The 22,342-nt window shown below is 31.1% G+C and overlaps 3 protein-coding genes across 3 annotated transcripts; 1 reads left to right on the top strand and 2 right to left on the bottom strand.

Moving 5' to 3' along the window:
• Positions 1 to 2,313: 2,313 nt before the first annotated feature.
• Positions 2,314 to 4,061, bottom strand: LOC113869618 (ribosomal RNA small subunit methyltransferase, mitochondrial). The gene is made up of 2 exons (XM_027506044.1): positions 3,701 to 4,061; positions 2,314 to 3,589 (listed from the first exon to the last, which is right to left on the bottom strand). The coding sequence occupies exons 1-2, from the start codon at positions 4,034 to 4,036 to the stop codon at positions 2,900 to 2,902; spliced, it is 1,026 nt and encodes a 341-aa protein (XP_027361845.1). The 5' UTR covers positions 4,037 to 4,061; the 3' UTR covers positions 2,314 to 2,899.
• An 8,592-nt stretch (positions 4,062 to 12,653) lies between these two features.
• Positions 12,654 to 18,116, top strand: LOC113868413 (beta-galactosidase 3-like). The gene is made up of 19 exons (XM_027503970.1): positions 12,654 to 12,877; positions 12,983 to 13,078; positions 13,171 to 13,283; positions 13,382 to 13,448; positions 13,615 to 13,707; positions 13,871 to 14,014; positions 14,272 to 14,360; positions 14,439 to 14,544; positions 14,628 to 14,715; positions 14,858 to 14,976; positions 15,061 to 15,225; positions 15,348 to 15,532; positions 15,955 to 16,064; positions 16,144 to 16,253; positions 16,454 to 16,564; positions 16,641 to 16,754; positions 16,843 to 17,045; positions 17,138 to 17,474; positions 17,569 to 18,116. The coding sequence occupies exons 1-19, from the start codon at positions 12,704 to 12,706 to the stop codon at positions 17,701 to 17,703; spliced, it is 2,559 nt and encodes an 852-aa protein (XP_027359771.1). The 5' UTR covers positions 12,654 to 12,703; the 3' UTR covers positions 17,704 to 18,116.
• A 589-nt stretch (positions 18,117 to 18,705) lies between these two features.
• LOC113869438 (thioredoxin H-type) lies at positions 18,706 to 20,566 on the bottom strand. Its single transcript, XM_027505759.1, has 3 exons — positions 20,422 to 20,566; positions 19,089 to 19,211; positions 18,706 to 18,996 (listed from the first exon to the last, which is right to left on the bottom strand). The coding sequence occupies exons 1-3, from the start codon at positions 20,515 to 20,517 to the stop codon at positions 18,853 to 18,855; spliced, it is 363 nt and encodes a 120-aa protein (XP_027361560.1). The 5' UTR covers positions 20,518 to 20,566; the 3' UTR covers positions 18,706 to 18,852.
• Between the last annotated feature and the right edge of the window lie 1,776 nt (positions 20,567 to 22,342).

Raw genomic sequence — 22,342 nt, 5'->3', positions numbered from 1 at the left:
TTGATGCCAATGCAACGTTTGTGGTGGGTTTGTTCTGCATGTGGGTTTTGTGGTACACTTGGTCCCATGCCATGACACCACCAGCTCGTGCTCCACTATCCGCTGTTACTATCTCAATTAGTGGAATTGTAGTACAATTCTAGTACCAGCAGCATCATTCCGCATTCAACACCCGTCGGTTTCAAAACTATTTATAAGATTGAAGTAAGAGAACTAACATAAAATGCAAACCAAAGAGCAACCACAAGCAAAAAACTCTTTAGGTAGCCAACATTGATGTTTTGCTATATTATATAAGGAACGATTATTGCAGAAATTCAGTGAAAATTTTCATTTTATCTCACTCATTTTAGAAACATGTAAACAGATATTCATGTTGTTCCTTGTATAATTTTTTAAAATGAAAAAAATAGAAATAGAATCATATTCTCAAACAAAAGGCTAGGGTTCCTAAATAGCTGGAAAACATTTTTAAATTTTATGTATTTTGTTCAACATTATGACCTCTAGTATTTTTTTCATCTGTAACTTTTACATCCAGAGTTGATATAGATCAGCACGTTAATTGATTTAGAAGGTTATTATATAGGTAATTTTAATTATGAATGCAGGTTAATCTTTGCATGTGTAATTTTTTATAATATTTGTCATTGTTAGAATGTATGTATACAACACCTAGCCACGTGAAAAAAATCCATATTAAATTCGGTCAGTATATATTTTTCTGATAAATTTAAAGATTTATTTTTTTATTTCAAAATAATAATTATATAAATATTAAACATTATCACAAAATATATTCGCATATGTGATTTCTATCTCATCATAAGAAATTCGCTCTATTACTTTATAGGGTAATTCGTGTTGGCAATTAAGTTTGTGTGACAACTAGATTATTGCAAATTAATTTCATGTTAGGATATTTCTACTTACTGTGTAAATCTTACTCTTGGCCACTTCAATATAAAATTACAAGTTAATAGTCTATAACAATTTATTGCACAAACATTTTTATTTATAAATTCAAGTTGATCATTCGATAGGTATCAATTTTCCCAATATGTTTACCATCGTCAAAACGCAAAAAATATTTAATATATAAAAGCCATTCAACATTACTTTTTAAGTTATTAAAATTATATAATAAAGTGTATTCAATGCTATTTAATAAGTGTCCGTTAAACAGACCTTAAGAAGAAGTCAAATTTAATTACGCTCAGTTTGGATAAATTTTTCAATAAATACTTATAAGATTAAAAATTAAATAGTAAATGAATTAAATATTTTCTATAAGTTAAAATTATTTTATATTTTTATAATTTTTTAGAGATAATTTCTCTAAAACTTAAGTAGACAATTTTTTTAATTTATAAAAATAATTATTCATTTTTTATATTATTTTTCTTCTCTTATAAAAATTTATCTTTGGCCTCACTTAATCTTATACCATAAATAGATCTATACTTGTATACGTTATGCAGAATGCACAAATCCACTTTGGACACTACCTTCGTTCGGTTTATTTGGAAGGATTTAACCCAAGCCTATGGCCATGTGGGTCTCAATCTGCGGCCTACAATGGAGTATATCAAATTCGTAAGGTTGTTTTGTGGTATGCAAGTTGTCCACAAGCAACTTATTGAATAAAAACACATCTAACACACTGTCATCCAAAATAATATTTTGGATAAGTGTGAATAATAGACAAGGTTACACTGGGCTGAGATTCAATTTCTATTTTTTATTTTTTATTCTTTGCTATTGAGACTTAATTTCTATTTAAACACTAAAGCTGTAAAAAGAAAAATTTCTGACCAACTGATCATACAGACTATAATACCATATTAAGAAAACAATGTTAAAATCTTAAGCCGTAATGGATTTTGCTAACATCCGTTAAGCTATGCAATTTATTACAAAGGGGAAGCTACAGGGCATTTCCATCGGACTTTAGTTGAGCCTTCGAGAAGAAGCTTGGAAACGGCGTCGTTAAGGTTCTCCACAATGAAAATGAAAGATACTAGTCCTAAGTTTCCTTCATTATCAAGAAGACTGAAGCATGGGTTCTTCATCTTGTTAATACCTAGTACCGGTACACCATTGGGCAGACTTAGCTACTTATTAAAATTATTTTTTAAGATGATTATATGCATATGACCTTATTGGGATTAGATATCATTTAAGGTATAGCTAAATATTTTTTTTTTATTAAAATTAATTCTTGATTCAAGACTAATAACTAATAAAGATCCTAACCATCTTAACCCCAATATGTTCATAAAAAATGCAGCAATCAGCAAAGTAACATGCATACAGGGTAATCAAGATTGATTTTCCATCAAAATACTTAAACCAGTAGAGTAACATGCACATCTGATCATCTACAATTTAAATCATAGAGGTACGAGAGTCCTTTTTTTTAACAGTAGGAACTAGGAAGCCATAAGTTAGGCACACCTTGCTATAAAGTCTTCAATTGAATCCAATGCCAAACCTAATGAATCTTCTATTTGCTTCGAGCATACTGCAACTTCGAAACAACAAATAACTTTCTAAACTATCAAAATGGTACCATGATTTCGGTACACAGCTTCTGACTTTTGCCGAAGAGTTTATTTTGATCATTCATACATGGACAGTCAAAACAAATTTTATGCGAAACTAATTTTGACTAACCACAGAATATTTAATGGTTAGAGTTATCTCTGCTCACTTCACGTGCCCTCACATATTCTCCTTGTGTATGTGTATATTACTTTTTTATTCTCAAAATATCATCAAATCAAAGAGGCTTGCATTCTTGGCATTACGCAGCTGCAAAAGAAGGAAGTGAAAAGAACAAACCAGAGATGATGATATACACGACAAGTATCTCACTTTCACTAGGCCACGGGGTGCACTAGTCATCATCAGCCTCGAGCCTATCTTGATTCCTGAGCGGTCCACGGGGATCATCAAAATATATGCCAGCCTGATTGAACAAAGAAAGCAAATGCAGAAACTCCTCAACAGAAAGCTTTGAAGGCCTTTTATGTTCAAACCCTTCTGTTCTAAGTACTCCCATTATCTTTTCCTTGAACAAGGTCAAGCCTCCTTCATCGTGACCATCAGTTTCACTGCCACAATCAGAACATACATCATTGTCATTGGAGATTTTGAACAGCTCAAAAACCTTCCTTTTTTGCTTAAACGCGGCACCAAGTGTCTTGTTCTTGTTACCAAAACAAGTACTGGTGAAAGCCCTCCACTGACGGAGATCCACATTGGGAACCTGAGACTTGGGGCGAATTATAACCACAGAAGAATCAACCTTTGGTGAAGGGAGAAAGTCCCTCTTGCTCACATCCATCACAAACTCCACGTCAGCAAGAAGCTTAACGTTAACGGCCAAACGATTAAACTCGGAGTCACCGGGACTAGCCAGTAACCTTCGAGCGAACTCTTTCTGGAGAAGAAGAGTGGCAGACCTAAACGGCGTCGCGCCATACATCAATTTAAACACGAGAGGGGATGATATCCCATAGGGAATGTTTGCCACTACCAGATCAAACTGCGGAAACTTGCTTCTCAATGCATCTCTTTCTATAACCTGCACAAACCAAAACCTGGGTCACGTGTTCTTTTATTGGGGGAGGTTTGGCATTTCATCAAACAGGTGAGGTGTGAGGTGTGAGGTGAGTTCGTCAAAGCAAACACTTACCGTTAGCTTACCTTGGAGGCCGCGTTCCAGGACGCGCTTCTTGAGAACCTGGACCATGCGGTGGTCGATTTCGATGGCAACAACCTTGTTAGCGGCCTCTAGAACCTTGAGGGTGAGGTTGCCGGTGCCGGGTCCAATCTCGAGGACCGTGTCCGTGGGATTTATTGCGGATTTCCGAACAATGGTGTCGAGAATTCGAGGGTTGGTGAGAATGTGTTGGCCTCTGCTTTTATAAAAATGTAAAAGCTCTTTGCCACCGCCATCTCCGTGAACTTGCCGCACTGATCGTACCAGCAGAGGAATGAACGCAACCACGCGTCTTGTGGCGCCCAGCATGGTACCACACCACCGCGACCGAAACCGAGACAGATAGATTGATACATTGTGCCTTCTTTGAAGGCCCCATGAAAGCCCAACAAGCTTCCATTTTGTCTTTGGACTTGGGAAGGAAACCACTGGGCTCCTAAGCAGCCCAAAACTGAATGAGAATATGAATTAAATAATTTCCTAGTTGTATTTATTTCTATCGATGGTCAAAGCGAATTGCATAAGAGGCTTCCTAATATGATTTGTAAAGGAACGTGTCACCATACATCATTATTACATACGCATATGGTGGCACACACACAGATTGGAGTAATCTTGTTGTCATTGTATCATTGTAAGCTTTCTACTTGTCTATTTGTACGAATAATTGGAGCCAAACAAAGAAACTCTAGTAAAGCATGGAACGAACCAATGATTGTTTAAAGTGGGAGGGAATTAGTAATTCATTACAAGTGTCCTGTGTTCTCAATTCGTTTTTTGAGCATTTGGGATCGAAAATGATTGATCCTTGCTTTTGGTCTGTGGTGGACTCCAATTATATTGTAGGGGAGAACAACACTTGTCTAGTCTTTCTTCTCCATTCTTGTTATCCTTTTCTATGACAGACAATAGCATGCTGATTTTGGCGGTTATGACAGCATCCAAAGCTAAACTAAACGTTGCTTACACTTAGCACTTTACCTAACGCCCACATGTCACGGCCGATTGTGGCGCCATATGTAAATTAACGACGGTCCCGCCAAAACGAGTAAAGTGAATAAAGTTTGAGAATTAGTTAATTTCTAGTTGACCAACTTTGCGATATAAAATTTGTATAACAAATGTGTATGTATATTTATTTATAAAATTGTAAAAAGGCAAAAGAAAATAATAAAATAAGTGATGTGATAATATATATTATACAAATTATAGCATCTTCAAAGAAAGACTGAGCAACATCTAATATATATGTTCCAAAGTGCATTGCTTAGGGCAATTGGCTGACTGAAAAAGTGAACTGTTTTGAGTAAATCTTACAGATGAAGGTATTTCCACTGAAGCGCGTGCAAAATGCTTACGAACTCTGATCTCTCCTTTTCTCAAAGCATTTTCTTGGGGTTGACAAACTCACTTTTATCAAGCAATCCACCAATTAATGGTTGATATAATTTTCTTAATGCTCATTCAAGCCACGGGCAAATGAATCATTGCAATAAGAAAAACAAATTATATTTTACATCTTAAAAATAGTATATTTAGTATAACTTTTCATATATTTTTAAAGTAATGTTAACTATTTTTTAATAAAATTTTTAAAACACCAATTAATAAGATTCATTTAAAAATATATTATAAAGTTATTTTTTTTATTCTATCCTCCACCCAACAAAGGAACAATTACATTTAAAAGTGAATTTTTTTTATTAAAATATATATATTTATTATATTAAATTTATAAAATTATAATTAATATATTTTTTGATAAAAATGTTATTTTTTTACATTTAAACTCAGGTAGTTTAAACTAAAATATAAATAATTATTATATTATTTATGGAGAATTACATATAATAACTAATGTGAATAATTCTGTATTTTAGTTTTTTGAAAAATTATAACATGTAATACATATTATATATATATAGGAATTCATGTCGGTTTTTTTTTGTGCAATATATAGATATTATTTAATTTTTTAATAAATAAATATATCATATGTCTTTTAAATTTAATAAATTTAAACGAAAAAATACGTTGATTACAGTAGTTATTAATAGTAATAAATATTTTAATATATAAAATGAAAGCAAATAATGAAGTTCCTTAAAAAAAAGTAAATAAAGAAAAAAAATCTATTAAAAACTATAACAAAATTGAAATAACTATAAATTAAAAATATAAATACTTGATGTAAAAATAATAATATGGTGATAATTTAGATCTAATTTAAATTGCACATTTAAATATGGTAAGTAAATTTATTATTTAATTTTTTTATATATAAATAAAAACTTAAATTTAAAATTTTATTTAAATGATATTGAACTGCTTGCTGTTAAGACTAATTTTTATTAATTATTTAAAAAAATTTAAAATATTATTATTTAAAAAAATTATTCACTCAAATTATATACAAAAGTCAATTTAAACTATCGTTCCAGTAAAATGTAACGTAAACAAAATTTATAAATATTATTTCAAATGCTAAAATTTGAAGTATTTATTGTATTAAGTAAATTTACAAATCATTAAACTCAACCCATAAATGACGAATTGTTTTAGGCTCACGGATTACATTAAGTATTTGTTTACTTGAAAGTTGAGTAGAATTGTTTTAATGATTAAATATAAAATGTGTAATTTAAACCGTATATTTGTATTTAAACGTGTTTGTGGTGAAAGTTAATGTCCTTCAAAGTAAAACAAACAAATCTTGAGTTGTGGATCAAAACTTTTTTAACCAGCATAACAAACTTAAGCTAAAAAATTACTTTATTCATTTATTAAATAAGATTTTTTTTTATAATTTCTGTGTGCAGCTAATTAATATCAAGTTGAGAATGAATCGTTATATTCACCATACTATTATTTTGGCACCTGCTATTTTAAATTTTTTTAAAATATGTTAAAATTAAATTAATCATTACCTGGTGTTCATTATTAGAAAATTATTTAAAGAAAAAACATTTTAAGAATTACGGGTTCTATTTTCAAGAAAATAATGAGTCAGTCTACTTTCTAATTAGTCCCACAGCAGTATGCGATGGGGACCAGGTCTTTTCCCTTTACTTAGACGACATTTAGATTTTTTAAATTTACATTTGAATATTATAATAAAAATTCTAAAAGGTTAATTTATTTAAATTAAACGGACTTAATAAAAACAGCATTCTTATGTTGTTTTCTTATTATAATAATCTAGAATGATTTATTTAATTATTTAATATAAAAAGCATATGTTAGCAAACTTCATCTAATAAACAGGGCAAATTAAAACCTTATGTTTGAGAAATAAATCAAATATATATTATTATTTTGTTGTAAATTTTACCTTGATGAAGCGCTTATTTATTCTCTATTTACTTATTGAATACTGTAAATATTGTATTAATTTCAATAAATTACTTATTTATTTTCTATATAAAAATAAATAAATAAAATTAAAGCAAATGTCACGCTTGTTGCACCGATTGCCATAAATCTTATATTTTATTAATAAATATAATATATACACAAGTTTTGTTAAAAAAAGCATTTGAATAATTCTATTTAAAATTTATTATTTTCCGCTTTAACCCTGAATTTTCATTATTAAATTTGACTACATGTATTTCAATGAGTTAGAAGATGGAACAGATGCTGAGATTCTCAAACCTGGTTTCATCCCAACTTTTTAAGGTAAGGAAAATACAAAGCTGAACCCAAACCCAATTAGAATCAAATCCTGGAGGGAGGTGAGTCCCCACAGGTTCATGTTTACTTCCCTTTAGGCTATTGCAAATGCCCAATTTGGCCTTATTAGAAGTTCGTTTTACTTTCTTCATCTACCATAATTTAAATAAGCTTTTCATCTTCTAAAAAACTGTAATTATTATAAATCGAATCAAAATATAAATATCACAGTTATTTATGTAAATTATATATTATATTATATAAATTAAATTCAATGTTATAAAAATAAATATTAATGAATTATTAATAGATAAAATGTATTTAAAAAAATTATTTCAAATAAAGAAAAATAAAAATTTATGATTTTTAATCATCAAAACTTTATTCAAGCCATCTAGGATTTCACATTCACACGTCCATATCTAAAGTTTTAATTTTTTTTTAATCGATACTTGCAATTCTTTGAAAATGAATCCTTTACTTTAGTGAAGTGTAATTCTTTTTTTTTCTTCTTCTTTTTGTTATAAAAAAATAAATATAAACTCACAAAAAAGTTTTCTTCCGAGTGAAGAGAAAACTCACATTATTTAAATTTTATGATCATCTATTTATCCATCTTGTCTTAATGTCATTTTCATTCGATTTTTCTTATATTTATTAATGATATAAAAATAAATATTTATTTATTTTAACAAAATAAACCAAAAACTTAAACTTTCTTTATCTTTTATTTTTTAATTTAAATAAGTTAATTTAATAAAAGAAAAATACCAGCAATATATTTTCTAACATATTTAAATTTTCATACTTTTAAATTAATATTTTTTTGTAATTTTATAATTTTTGACATATTTTATTCAATATTTAGAAGCATATTATTAAAGTAAACTAAAAATAACTTATTTTAACTATATATATAATTATTAAAATATTTTAGAAGACTCAAATTAATATTTATAAATTATTTAAATAGCTCTAAACTAACAATCACAGTTAAAGGAACACACACGGGTATGCACATAATATAAGTGGATGAGGAATCATAAAACTATAAGATAATGAAAATCTTGTGTTAAATATCACAGTAGTGATAGTACATTAATTAGCGAGGGACATCTTTCTTAACTCGCAAACAGAAAAATATTTTTCATGTTTTGAATTTTAATTGGGAAGTAAAAGAGCATGGGAGAATGTCTGTATTCAATGGTGACGAGGGTGTCTTATTTTGCTATACGTCTTGTTATAGTGCTGTGATGTGTAAATAAAGTATCACATTAATTAAAACCGAAAAAAATCAAAGTGATATAAATATGGCAGATCTCTGTTTGTAAATGTTATAAAACAAAATCATATTAAAGTAAATAATATCATGTTAGTGTAATGAAGGTAATATCTTAATTATAATCTTGTTAAAAATATAAAATTTAGTCTCATTCTAAAAAATATAAATTGCTTAATTAGCCCTTCACAAAATTTATAACGTTTATGAGTTTATAGAAAGCATCTCAATGTTATGCATTGAACATTTCATGAAGGAAAGCATAATTTATTTTGTAGTATCAACAAAAGAATGGGTTTTGGCATCCAAAATGTACATAAACGTACATGAATCAGAGTCACAGCTATGTCTACAATGATTGACTGAGACCAGAAAATTGTGATATATTAATGATGGTGTGAGTGGCTATGAAATGAGACCTAAAGTCCAAGATATAGGCAGGGTGTAGATAATTAAGAAGTGGGGTGCCCTACAATCAGATCTCCGTGGGTCTAGAAAGGACCCGGATCCAGAACAGTTTAGGCAAGAACTGTATCCTGTATTTAGACAAAAATTTATATTTTTATTTAAACAAAAATATAAAAACACATAAAAAAATTTGACAGGAACTAATCCAGATCCGACTAGAAAGTCTCACACCCACTGGGGTCCCAAATTCCAATTTCCATCCGTTCTTTTCGCTGTTAAACGTTGTACAAAGCTCAAAGACCAAAAACAAATAAAAATTATATGAATATTTTTTATTTAACTTCTTAAAAAAAATTAAAGAAATAACTTATTTCTAATTTATAAGATAAATTTTATTATTTTTTATTCTATGAAGAATTTTCTAAAAATTTACTTAAACAATGCCTGAATAAGGATCGCCAGCACATGTACAAACTATGCTTTTGCTTTCTCTACCATTTTGTGTCTTTTTACTACTTTTGCAAAAGAAACAAAAAAGTGAATATTTGGTTAACGAATAGTGAAGTTTTTAATCCATTATCTCCGATCAAGATATTCACCCAAACTTGCATAAAATAAAATAACAAGGTCAGCCAACTGAGGTTGCAAGAATAAGAACTGTTAATGATACTTTCTTAAATATATTCTTTATTATCCGTTAACAATTATAAAAAATTATGAATTTTATTCTTAATTTAATAATTTTTAACTTTTAATAAATTTTAATTAATACTTAATCTTGTATTAAGAAATATGTTAAAAATGTATTACTAACACTCTGGGGAGAGAATAGCTAGAATTCTCTGGCTCTATCCATCAAGATTGGGGAGCTCTGGATCCGATATCCAATGCATTGCTAAAGAGAAGTACAAACACCAGAGTAGTTAGCAGATACCATCTTCATTTAGCTTTTATACCATAGCATGTTTGTTTACAACCACATTTCATGTTACCAGGAATATAAAGTATTACACTGTTTCGAGGAATGATAATTGGATTTAAATGAAATGGTACATGCAAAAATTATCTTGAATAACTTCAATCTTTAGATATATTTTATTAACTTTGTTTTATTTTAATTGGTAATCTTTTTTAATAATATATATCTTATAAAACGACTGATTATACTAATTATTATAAAACATATTTTTACTAAAAAAATTAAACTGAATTATTTATGAATTAATTTAATATTTAAGTGAGACAGTAATAAATAAGTATATTACTAAATGATTTAATATTTTCATGACTTTCTTAAATGACAAATATTTTGAGATTGGCTAAAAGTCCTAAAACGATAAATAAAATAAAATGAATGAATCATTTAAAAAATATTAAATGTTTTTTATATTTTAATATAACAACTAAAACTTTAATAATTTCTTCTATAACTTCTCATTATATTTTATGAGTGTATAATAATTTTTTTAACATAATATCTACATATTTAACGTTTTCAGTCTCCTTTTTTTTCACATTTTATGTTTTTATATTTGTAGATAAATTTTAAATTTTTAAAACAGTTTTTTTTAAAACAAATAATATATTTTAAACTATTATTTTATTTCATAAAAAAATTATTATTAAAATAGTTTTTTGTCTAATTTGTCAACAAATAGACCAAAAAATATTTTACTTAAATAAAATGTGAATAATGAGTCTTTATATAAATTAACAGGTATCTATTTTTAGCATAAAAACAAATACTAAAAATATTACTTACATGTGCATGAATATGTTTAGGGTGCCCCGCCCCCTAAATGCAAGTGTGGACATAGATAATCGCTGAACAAAATGATTGTGACCCTATTCATACGTTTCTACCCGTATATTTCTTTCATGTTCCAGCTAAACTAATTAATACTTTTATTTTTATATTAATTATTTTAACGTGTGTTTAAGGGTATTTAGTATTTAAATATATGCATTATCTAATCTATACGATAAACAGGAATCAATACAATACTTCGTAGTTAAAATTAATTTTTCTCATTTTTTTTCTTCAACAAATTAGTTCTTCTTTATTCACTTAGAATTATCGATGTCAATGTAGTTAGTGCAGGAGTTTTTATGTTTTGGGTTATTTGTTTTTCTTTTCTTTTTTGGCTTTAGGCTCCCTTTTACATATAAAAAAAGGCTAGTTAATATTTGTACTAACATTTTTTTTTACCGTATGTTTTGGTGAATTTGAATATGGAAGTGATTTTGTATAATCAAGGCTTGAACCTCGCTTACATTTGCACAGATGGAAATAAGTAATGGCCAAACGGGAATAAATGACAGGTTGTCCTGATGTCGCATCGCTCATTTAATTTTGCTTTATGCTTCGGTCCTTAGTGGAAAGTTGAGACAAAAGGAAATGTGGTAGCAGTTTGGTATCACTTCAAAGGCAAAACAAATTCACAAAAAAGGATTTGATTAAATATTTGTGTATCATTTTATTTTCTTCGATTATAAAAAAGAAAATGCTCAACAATGTGATACTGTGACTATAGTAAATGGCCGTTCTGAATGCAATACGATAAGCTTGTGTCACCGTAGGTTCACATGACATGAACAATTATCACCACAAAGAATGCAAAGGGAAATGATTTCCTGTTGCAGGTTCACATGAAATCAACACCCGTGTGTGGGCCATGATTGCTCATAAATACCACATTCATTCACTAGCTCAAGCTAGACTGGTTCAGTGTATATATGTTTGAAATCCTCTGATAATCAGATTAAATTACGCTAATGACAAGGTTAAGTTACGCTTTTAACGTAATATATTTAGCGTTTTAAACTTTAATTTAAACGTTCTATTACCCTTCGATCCTGTTAGTTCTGTTTTATGATATAGTAACCACTGACACTGTAATAGATGTAGAATTGGTCTCAGAAATTCGGTAGATAGATAACTATTTATGGAAAATAAATAACTATTTCTCTTGCATGCTGGCACGCTCTTAATACAAAATAACTAACAAACACCGTTTTTTGTGTAAGAATTGAATTTCATTCTATGCATGTCACCAACTGAAAATAGCATACTACAATCAGTCAACTGAAAAATTTCACGAGATCAAAGCTTATAACAACCTTTTAATAAGGTAGAATGCTAGGGCATAGAATTTGATTTACTTTAAACAGTCTTAAATTCAAGCCTCATTATTAAAAAATTAAGCCGATATATACTACAATAAAAGTGATTTTCAGACAGGAAACAAAAACGTAGTTAAACAAGAAAACAAATCGATTGGTTTCATTGAAAAATAGATTACAAAGATGTACATGACTACATTACTTTACTGCGTTGTTGGGTGGCAGCCACGCAGCGGTGCCTTGGACAGGTGTGGCTACGAATGAGTGCGAGTGTGAACAAAAAAGCTGTTTGCACTTTGCATTATGACTTATAAATTGGTCTATTCAGCACTGAGCTAGATAATTGACCTACTTGTCACCCTTCACCAAAGTCACTCTCTTTGGATACCGAAACCACAATCCTCCTCTCTCTCTCTCTCTCTCTCTCTCTCCATTTTTATTGTTTCTGTTTCGTCTTCCTTCTCCATTGAGGGAGAGTGTGTGTTTGAGAAAACATGGAAACCAGCTCGGTTTCCAAATTGAAGCTTGCATTTTATTGTTTGGCATTGTGGTTGGGTTGTGAGCTGGTTCATTCTAGTGTCACCTATGACAGAAAGGCCATGGTCATCAATGGCCAAAGGAGAATCCTTTTCTCTGGTTCTATACATTACCCAAGAAGTACCCCTGATGTAAGTTTCTTCTTTCTTCCCATGATTTTCTCATGTTGAAGTTTCGCCTTGAGAATAAAAAAACAAACTTTACCTGATTCCCATTTTTGTTTCTCTCTCATGTAGATGTGGGAAGATCTGATTCACAAGGCCAAAGAGGGAGGTTTAGATGTCATTGAAACCTACGTCTTTTGGAATGTTCACGAGCCTTCTCCTCGCAATGTACTCCACAAACACAAACCCTCTTTCTTTCTTTTCTTACTTGTTGAATTTGATCTTTGTTCTCACTGTGCTCTTCATGTGGTTCAATTCAGTACAATTTTGAAGGAAGATATGATCTGGTGAGGTTTGTGAAGACAATACAGAAAGCAGGGTTATATGCTAATCTTCGCATTGGACCATATGTTTGTGCTGAATGGAATTTTGGGTACCTTCAAATCTCACTCTCTTCCTACTCATTTTCCTTAAATTACCTTCTTGGGGGTCGTGTTATATTGTCCAACGATTTTCGCTTGTAATGTGCAGAGGATTTCCTGTTTGGCTCAAGTATGTTCCCGGTATAAGCTTTAGAACAGACAATGAACCTTTCAAGGTTTATCTCTCTCTCTCTCTCTCTCTCTATCTATCTTTTTTGGTTTTCTCCAAAACCAATTTTTGTTAGACAAGAATTGAATAACTTACTAGTTGGAAAAATTCGAAATTTTTTTGTTTCTTTCAATTGAAGTAGTTTTATTGATGACCCATGAACGGTGTTGCAGAGGGAAATGCAAAGGTTCACTGAGAAGATTGTGGGAATGATGAAGAGTGAACGTCTGTATGAATCTCAGGGTGGCCCTATCATACTCTCTCAGGTGTTTTCTTATTCTTCATTGCGAACTTGCTCTTTGTGTATTTATGAACTAACAAGATTCTTTAAATTTCTTAGGGAAGGTACTAGTGGCTGTAAGCTTTTCAATTTAGATCTATCTAAGAGGCTACAATAATAATGTTGCGTGCACTTTATGTTAATTTCAGATTGAGAATGAGTATGGTGCACAGAGTAAATTACTTGGACCTGCTGGCCATAATTATGTGAACTGGGCTGCAAAAATGGCTGTTGAAATGGGAACTGGGGTCCCTTGGGTGATGTGCAAGGAAGATGATGCTCCTGATCCAGTGGTAAGCATTCTTACTCTTCCTTCCTCTTGAAAGTTTTATAATACATGCTATCTTAAGCTGCATCGTTAAAGGGTGTTGAGTTTTTACTTTGGTTGTTCTAATATTATTATTATTATTATTTTATTTTTTAATTTTTTTTTAAACTCAAGAGGTGTAACTTTAAACATGTAGGCCTTATTTTATTTTTCCAAAGAACCTTGTATATTCCGGAACGTGGTTGATAAATTAATCTGTTGCTGCTTCCTGTATAATGACAGATAAACACTTGCAATGGCTTTTATTGTGATAAATTTACTCCCAATAGACCCTACAAGCCTTCAATTTGGACAGAGGCTTGGAGTGGCTGGTAATCATTTTTATTGTTGCTCTCAAAATTTGGAATTAAAGAAATGAATTTGCATAAACTTTTCTGTCAAATATGAAGGTTTTCTGAATTTGGAGGTCCAAATCACGAGAGACCTGTTGAGGATTTGGCATTTGCAGTTGGGCGATTCATACAAAAAGGAGGATCATTTGTTAACTACTACATGGTTGGTTTTCTTATACTGACTTAACAATTGAACTTTGATGATGATGATGGCGTCTACTCTAGTAACTTGCCTCGCACATGTAGTATCATGGAGGAACCAATTTTGGCCGTACAGCTGGAGGCCCTTTCATCACTACGAGCTATGACTATGATGCTCCATTGGATGAATATGGTGAGAACTGCAAATTCTGCTATTTATGCAACTGCTGGTCATTACATTCTTTTCTTAGTTGCTTCTTATCCATATATATGAGTAATTTTAAGTGAAGACACCACAATCACTGGACTGAGTAACACTATTTCGCAATTGACAGGTTTGATTAGGCAACCAAAGTATGGTCATCTAAAGGAGCTTCATAAGGCTATTAAGATGTGTGAGCGGGCTTTAGTTTCAAATGACCCAGTTGTTACTTCATTAGGGAGCTTCCAACAGGTTTAACTTAATCTCAAAAGAAAATTTCCCCCTCTGTGACATATGTTTCTTTGCTGACCCTGGTGGGTATTTACCTTTTACCAGGCTTACGTATACTCTACAGAATCTGGAGATTGTGCAGCTTTTCTCTCGAACTATGATACAAAATCTGCTGTTAGAGTGATGTTCAACAATATGCACTATAACTTACCTCCTTGGTCCATCAGCATCCTCCCTGATTGTAGGAATGTCGTTTTTAATACAGCAAAAGTATGTAATAGAAGTCCGAGATTTGAAATCATCATAGACACAATTTATTCACTCTCAACATCTCCATTCAATGAGTTTCAACAATTTTTGTATAATCACTAAATTCATATTCTTCCTGTTAGGTTGGAGTACAAACATCTCAAATGCAAATGTTGCCAACAAATACTCATATGTTCTCATGGGAGAGTTTTGATGAAGATATTTCTTCTCTAGATGACGGCTCTGGAGATACAATCACTACTTCCGGTCTCTTGGAACAGATAAACGTAACAAGGGATACAAGTGATTATCTTTGGTACATAACTGGGTAAGCTTGATTTTCTGAGTTTGATTAGGTTTTCTCCTTAAGTGACTTTGTCAATCTATAGACTGTTATTATCAAAATTCTTTATGCCTTTTTTTTTTCCTAGTTAGTTGAAGGAATATAAAAGTCACTCTTTATTTGAATTCCACCACAAATTGACACTGACAAGTGTTGAGTCCTCACGCTTAACAATTCCCTTCGTAGTTCTACATGTTTCAAAAACACAACAGATCAACTTGCATCAGCCATGAAATCAAATTGCTGATTTTCTAGATGCTGAATTGATTATGGAAGTGATGTAGCTATGGTGTGCATGTCTTAAAATAGCTTTCTTGGTGGACAGCTTATAGGTTCCAGCTGCTAAATGATAAAGATTCAGAAACCATGTTGACTATACTAATTATTTAATGTCAACTTGTTTACAGTGTTGATATTGGTTCATCCGAATCCTTTCTCCGTGAAGGCAAACTCCCCTCTCTCATTGTTCAGTCAACAGGCCATGCTGTGCATGTTTTTATCAATGGTCAACTTTCTGGTGTGTAGTCTGCTTGCTTCTTTACATGATATCCTTTCTGATTACTTGAAGGAAACATGATAGATATTATTAAAAACAGGTTCTGCCTATGGAACAAGGGAGGACAGGAGATTCAGATATACTGGCACGGTAAACCTTCGAGCTGGGACAAACAGAATAGCTCTGCTCAGTGTTGCTGTTGGACTTCCAGTAAGTTTTGTTTTCTACCTTTACTTTCTGAAATCCCACTGCAGTAAATCTTGAGTATGAAGGCAGCTAAGCATTTTTAATTGAGTGAGCTGTCATCATGTCCACTCATCCACCTTATTCTTGTCTCAGCTACACTTGTTAATGGCTTTATTCTTTCCTCCTAATGACTAACATCATCCTTTTCTGTTGTGTTGTCAAAGAATGTGGGAGGACATTTTGAGACTTGGAACACAGGAATCCTTGGTCCAGTTGTACTCCATGGACTTGACGAAGGAAAGTTGGACTTGTCTTGGCAGAAATGGACTTATCAGGTTGCTAGTCTTAGCTGTTTAAGTTGACTCAATTGCAAACAAAATTTTATTTACAACATGCCTATTCTTGCAACAGGTTGGGCTGAAAGGAGAAGCCATGAATCTTGCATCTCCAAATGGTATCTCTTCTGTAGAGTGGATGCAGTCAGCATTAGTTTTAGATAAAAAGCAGCCACTGACATGGCACAAGGTAAAAAATAAACAAAAACATGCTTAAGGTTGACTGAAACCGAATGTTGGGACTGAAAAATGATGAAATTGATTGGTAAACTTTGCAGACTTATTTCAATGCTCCGGAAGGAGATCAGCCATTAGCACTCGACATGGAGGGTATGGGTAAAGGTCAAATATGGATTAATGGACAGAGCATTGGAAGATACTGGACTGCTCCAGCCGCTGGTGATTGCAATGACTGCAGCTATGCTGGCTCATTTAGACCTCCAAAGTGCCAGGTTGGTTGTGGCCAACCAACCCAACGATGGTAAATATTCTCTTTGGTTGACATTATAGTTAATGCATCGCTCACTCAGGCTCAAAATAAAAATACCTTATATTTGGCACTAAATATTTCAGGTACCATGTACCTCGATCTTGGTTGAAGCCAAATCACAATTTGTTAGTTGTTTTTGAGGAACTTGGAGGAGATCCTTCAAGAATTTCACTTGTAAAGAGATCAGTGAACAGTGTCTGTGCTGATGTGTCTGAGTACCACCCAAATATCAGAAATTGGCACATTGAGAGCTATGGGAAATCAGAAGAGTTCCATCCTCCCAAGGTTCACTTGCATTGTAGTTCTGGCCAGGTCATTTCTTCCATTAAATTTGCAAGCTTTGGAACTCCTTTAGGAACCTGTGGGAATTATGAACAAGGAGTTTGTCATTCTCCTGCATCCTATGCCATCTTAGAGAAGGTACTTTACCATACTCTTCATTTCACAATCCAACTCCTTAACTTTGTTACAAATAATATATAACTTATGCTCTTTGTCATTTCATTTTTCACAGAAATGTATAGGAAAGCCAAGATGTACAGTCACTGTATCAAACAGTAACTTCGGGCATGATCCTTGTCCTAATGTGTTGAAGCGGTTGTCAGTTGAAGCTGTATGCGCTTCAACTTCTACCAACCGGAGGGGCTGAATGGTTTATGAATCACCCTTTTTCGTGTAGTTTGTAGTGACTTAACAAGTAAAGAAAACAACAATAAGAGTATAGGTAAAGTTAGTGCCTTAGTTGTTTAGGGGAGAAAGTAACTATTCTAATGTTTTAGTGCCAAAGGCGCGTGGTTTATAATTTTATTCAGTGTTGTGTTTATTGGGTTTGTATAAATTAGTCATTGTTGGATAGGTGAATCTCAAAGCAAAAGTCCAAAATTTGGACCCTTGTGTGTGGAGTCATAGTTCCCGGCCTTCTAAGTTTTAACTGGATATAGGCACTGGGAAGAGGCAATTTCGTTGGTGTGATTTTATTTTTCACGTTTTTTCTTACTTATTGGGGTAAATTAAACTCCAAATGAGGTTCAAGTTGGGAGCGGATCCTACTGTAACCATTCTCTGATGACGTTTATTTATAATCTACTGTTCTGTGCACTTTGCCTTCTATTCTTTCTTTTCAATTTTTAGTTGGCAGTATTTACCCATGACCACGCAAACATAGATTAAAAAGCACCGTATGATATGAAAGAAAAATAATCTAACACCTTTGCATTCCATTATTTATTCTTTCCTTTAGCATATGTCACAAGTTAATTCTCATGCATGAGTAATTTTCGGGTGATACAGGATCATGTGGTTTATCAACTTTTTTTATAAATTGTAAACTTCATACATATTGGTTGAAATCACATGGTTTTAGACTACGTAAAAACTTTTCCCATACAAATTTGAGGGCAACATGATTCACGTGTTTTAAGGTGTTGTTGGCCAGTCTCTTTAGGAATCTTGATAAAATGTATTAAAATATATGGGTGTAAATACATTTTTTATGCTTTCAATAAAAAATATTGTATTTTCATCTTTTTAACCAGTGTTTTTAGAGCATTAATGAGGATTTTTCGCGTTTGAATACTAGAAGGGGAAACAGAAAATGTAATGTAATTAAGAATTTATAATATAGCATCATCAAACCATTATTTAAGACATAAGAAAATAGGAGTCTTCACGTTGATAAAGCTGTTTGGTGCAATAACAGGAAGACCCAAATATTGTCTATAGTACTAGATTATAAAAATAGAGATGAAAGAACATAGTATGTCTCTGAAAGTGAAAGTAACAACTAAGAGCAGCAGGGTTAAGCACTAGCTGTAGCCACATGTTTCTCCAGTGTCTGCTGCAGCTCTTCCTTCTTTGCTCCCACCACTTTGCCCACAATCGTTCCCTCTTTCAGAAACACAAAAGTGGGCATAGCCTCCACAGCCCAATCTTGAGCAACAGTCTGCAATCAACAAATTATTTATGTTAGGTTTCTAAATGAAGTAATTTTCCTGTTTTTTTTAGTGGGGATTATAAAAATTATAATCTATTTACCTTCAACTCGTCCACATCAACCTTTAGAAATATGACATTTGTATACTTCTTAGCCAGCTCGGCCAGGAATGGTGCAATGAAACGGCATGGTCCACACCAAGAAGCAGTGAAATCCACTACAATCTGTCACAATTAGAAAGGTAAATACAAATCATAATGTACTAGACACAACTTCATGGTAAATTTACCTCTGCCCTCTACTTTACTAATTAAAAAAAGCTAGTTTAAAAACAATTTTCAATAATGGGATGGTGTTGTGGGAATAGTATTTTTCTTCACAATTTGCATGCCATTCAAGCATTATTTAATTTAATATCTAATTGATAATATTAAAAAAATTGGTTGTGTTAACGTCAAGTTTATGTAAAAGTATAAACCTTTTATTAATATAGTTAGAAAGCTAACTTTTATATTTTTAATAAATAATTTTTAAAAAATCTGTTTTTATAGTTTAAACCTTAACTTTAAGGTTTGATGTTAACAGGATTTAAAAAGGTAGAAGGGGATGTGTAAAGATAATATTTCCTTATCAGTGAAACATAAAAGATGATTAAAATACAAATTGCACATATGTCCCCACCATTGCAGATTGCTTCATAAACATCCTATAAACATTTTTGGTTGCCGGTCACATCCACTACTCATTAGAGCTCTTTATAGATCAAAACAGAAGTTATCTACAATACTTTTTTAAAATAAATATGATATTCGACACACAAGGTAGAAAACTCAACACTTAATTCAAAGAATATGGTAGTGTGTGCATAATTATGGATAGCAACTACTTTTTAAAAAAAATAAATTTAAAGACGTGCTATTTTTATTCATCGAAGGGGTAGGAAGGCATGAAGGGGGAAAGGTGATTTGGATTTTAGAACCTATAATTACATGATTTATAAAAAGAGCAATTTTTAATAGTATGCACAACCAATCAAAAACTTATGTCATTAACATGGCCATGAGAAAGTAATTGTAAAACTATAACGAGTAATGAAAAATAAAACCAGTCTAGTTCTCTTCAACCTCTCTAATCTTTATATCTTCTCCATTGATTTCAGAGAAAAAAATACAATTACAAATCATCGTCGTAAATAAAAACGAACCCTTTATACAAAAGTTTCATAACCAATTAGCCGCGCGATGATCATAATATAACAATAAAGTTAAGGACAAATCAAAACTATTGATTATATTTACAAAGGCACAAGCCATATCCCAGATGCATCGTGTGAAATAATAATAAAACCGTAACAAAAGAATAAGATAACCTTATCATTTATTCATAATGATGCCATAAATTGAGATCCATTAAGATGAATGAGTTGATACGTACGAGTTTCTTGGATTCATTGCCCTCTCGGAGGCAACGTTCCCATGTCTCAACGGAGTGGCAGCCGATGACTTGTCCCTCTACTGATGAACCTGCCATTGTCCCTCAATCCTTGTTTTCGCAGAACTCTTTGTTTGTTACAAATTTCAATATCACATTGCCATGGCTGTTTGTGTCACTACTTTAAATATGCAACACGGGTACGCAACCTCGGAAAAAGGTCTTGCTTTTGTTATTTTTTACGAATTTGCCATCAACCATGATTTTCGTGATATTTATTTATTTATTGTGTATAAATAAATTTCATAAATATTTAATGTGTTCAAATAGGTATGATGGAAAATTAATAAATAATATTTTTATTAAAGATTATAATAATATTTAATATTATTAATGCATTGAATTGTGTAATATTTTATAATTTTAATAAAATTTATTATACATTAATTTTTATTGTATACATGTTAGAAAAATTATAAATATAATTCTACAGTAAAATAATAGCGATCCTTCTGAATTTGGATTCTGGAATCAAGCAATTCCTGGAAACATCGAATTTACCTTACATCAGATGTCTTCCGTCAAGAAATTTAATAATACTTGTTTTATTTAGAATGATGTCAATTTCCTTATTTTATATTGTTCCAAGAGGATTTTGAATTTAGCCCAACGTTGTGATCTTTATGGAACAGACTTGCATTTTTTCGATGTATTTGGCAGAATCAGATTCAGTCAAAAGTAATGAGCTTTACTTTTTTTCTCTTTATTCTTTGGGCTTTTTTTCATTAGATTTAGTTAATAAGAATGGAAATTACTTAGGACAGTTTTATCTTCTTCTTTTTTTTGCATTAAATGAGTTTAGTTTAATTTCCAAACATAATATTCGAATTTTAAATATTTACTTATATTAAATAATTTTTAAAAATTTTCCTGGTCTAAAAGTTTATTAAAAATATTATATATTATTTTTTGAACAAATCAATAAACATGTAATTTTAAGATATTACAGGAATTTCATCTTAATTATTAAAAGATAAATTAAAATACATAAGGTTTTAAATATTGGTAATGGGGGATAGGGATTGTGGATTTTTATAGCAAATGCAGGGCTCAAACCTTGCAAACGGGATTATAAGCATCAGAATTGATTTTTTTGGTTTAACACATTATCATTAGTATTGCTTGAACCTTTTTTTCACTCTTATTTCAGGTTCTCATAATTTCTTTTTCGATTTTGGATCGTTTTTGTTTTGTCAATATTTTTTGGCCAAGAGTGATATATGGTTAGGGAGACTGACAATTAATTAAAGGGCCTAGAAGCGTCCAGGCCCATGTTTAGTGTGATACTAATTGTAAACTAGAGGGATAAAAAATGGTTGTTAAAACAATTATATGAATAAAAAAATAAATGCAACCAACCTCTGTGTATAATTTATGAGTACTAATTTTTGAATAATTTTGCTTAAGAGTATTCTTAAACGGGAGCATTTTTAAGAATTGGTTTTTTTTATCATCATGCCAAATTATTTTTTTATATTATGTATTTTTTTAATTAAAATTTTAAGGATTTAATTTTTTTAACATAATCAAATTTTGATTAATGATATAATATTTACTACTTCTTAATGATACTTGTTTAGTGCACATAAAAAAACACCATTTAAGTTGAAATAAAATAATATGGAGGATGGAGGTAGAGGTTAGGAAAAATGACATGATTTTATTAGAGATAAAGACACGTGTTTTCAAGCAGTGAGCATCGCATGTATTTTAAAGTATTCAAAATTAGGAAAAATTTCAAAAGTATAAATTTAAAGGAAATGAATTATAAAGAAATTATCTACAATTTATCATGTAGAATCTTAATATGCATTAGAAAATTTAAGATTATAATTACAAAAAATATGAATAAATAATTTAAAAT

The sequence above is a fragment of the Abrus precatorius genome, unplaced genomic scaffold (genome assembly GCF_003935025.1).
Source record: "Abrus precatorius isolate BTA unplaced genomic scaffold, Abrus_2018 Scaffold6, whole genome shotgun sequence".
Classification (NCBI taxonomy): domain Eukaryota; kingdom Viridiplantae; phylum Streptophyta; class Magnoliopsida; order Fabales; family Fabaceae; genus Abrus; species Abrus precatorius.
The sequence above is the reverse complement of the archived record's forward strand: the minus strand, read 5'-3'. Positions and strand labels throughout refer to the sequence as shown.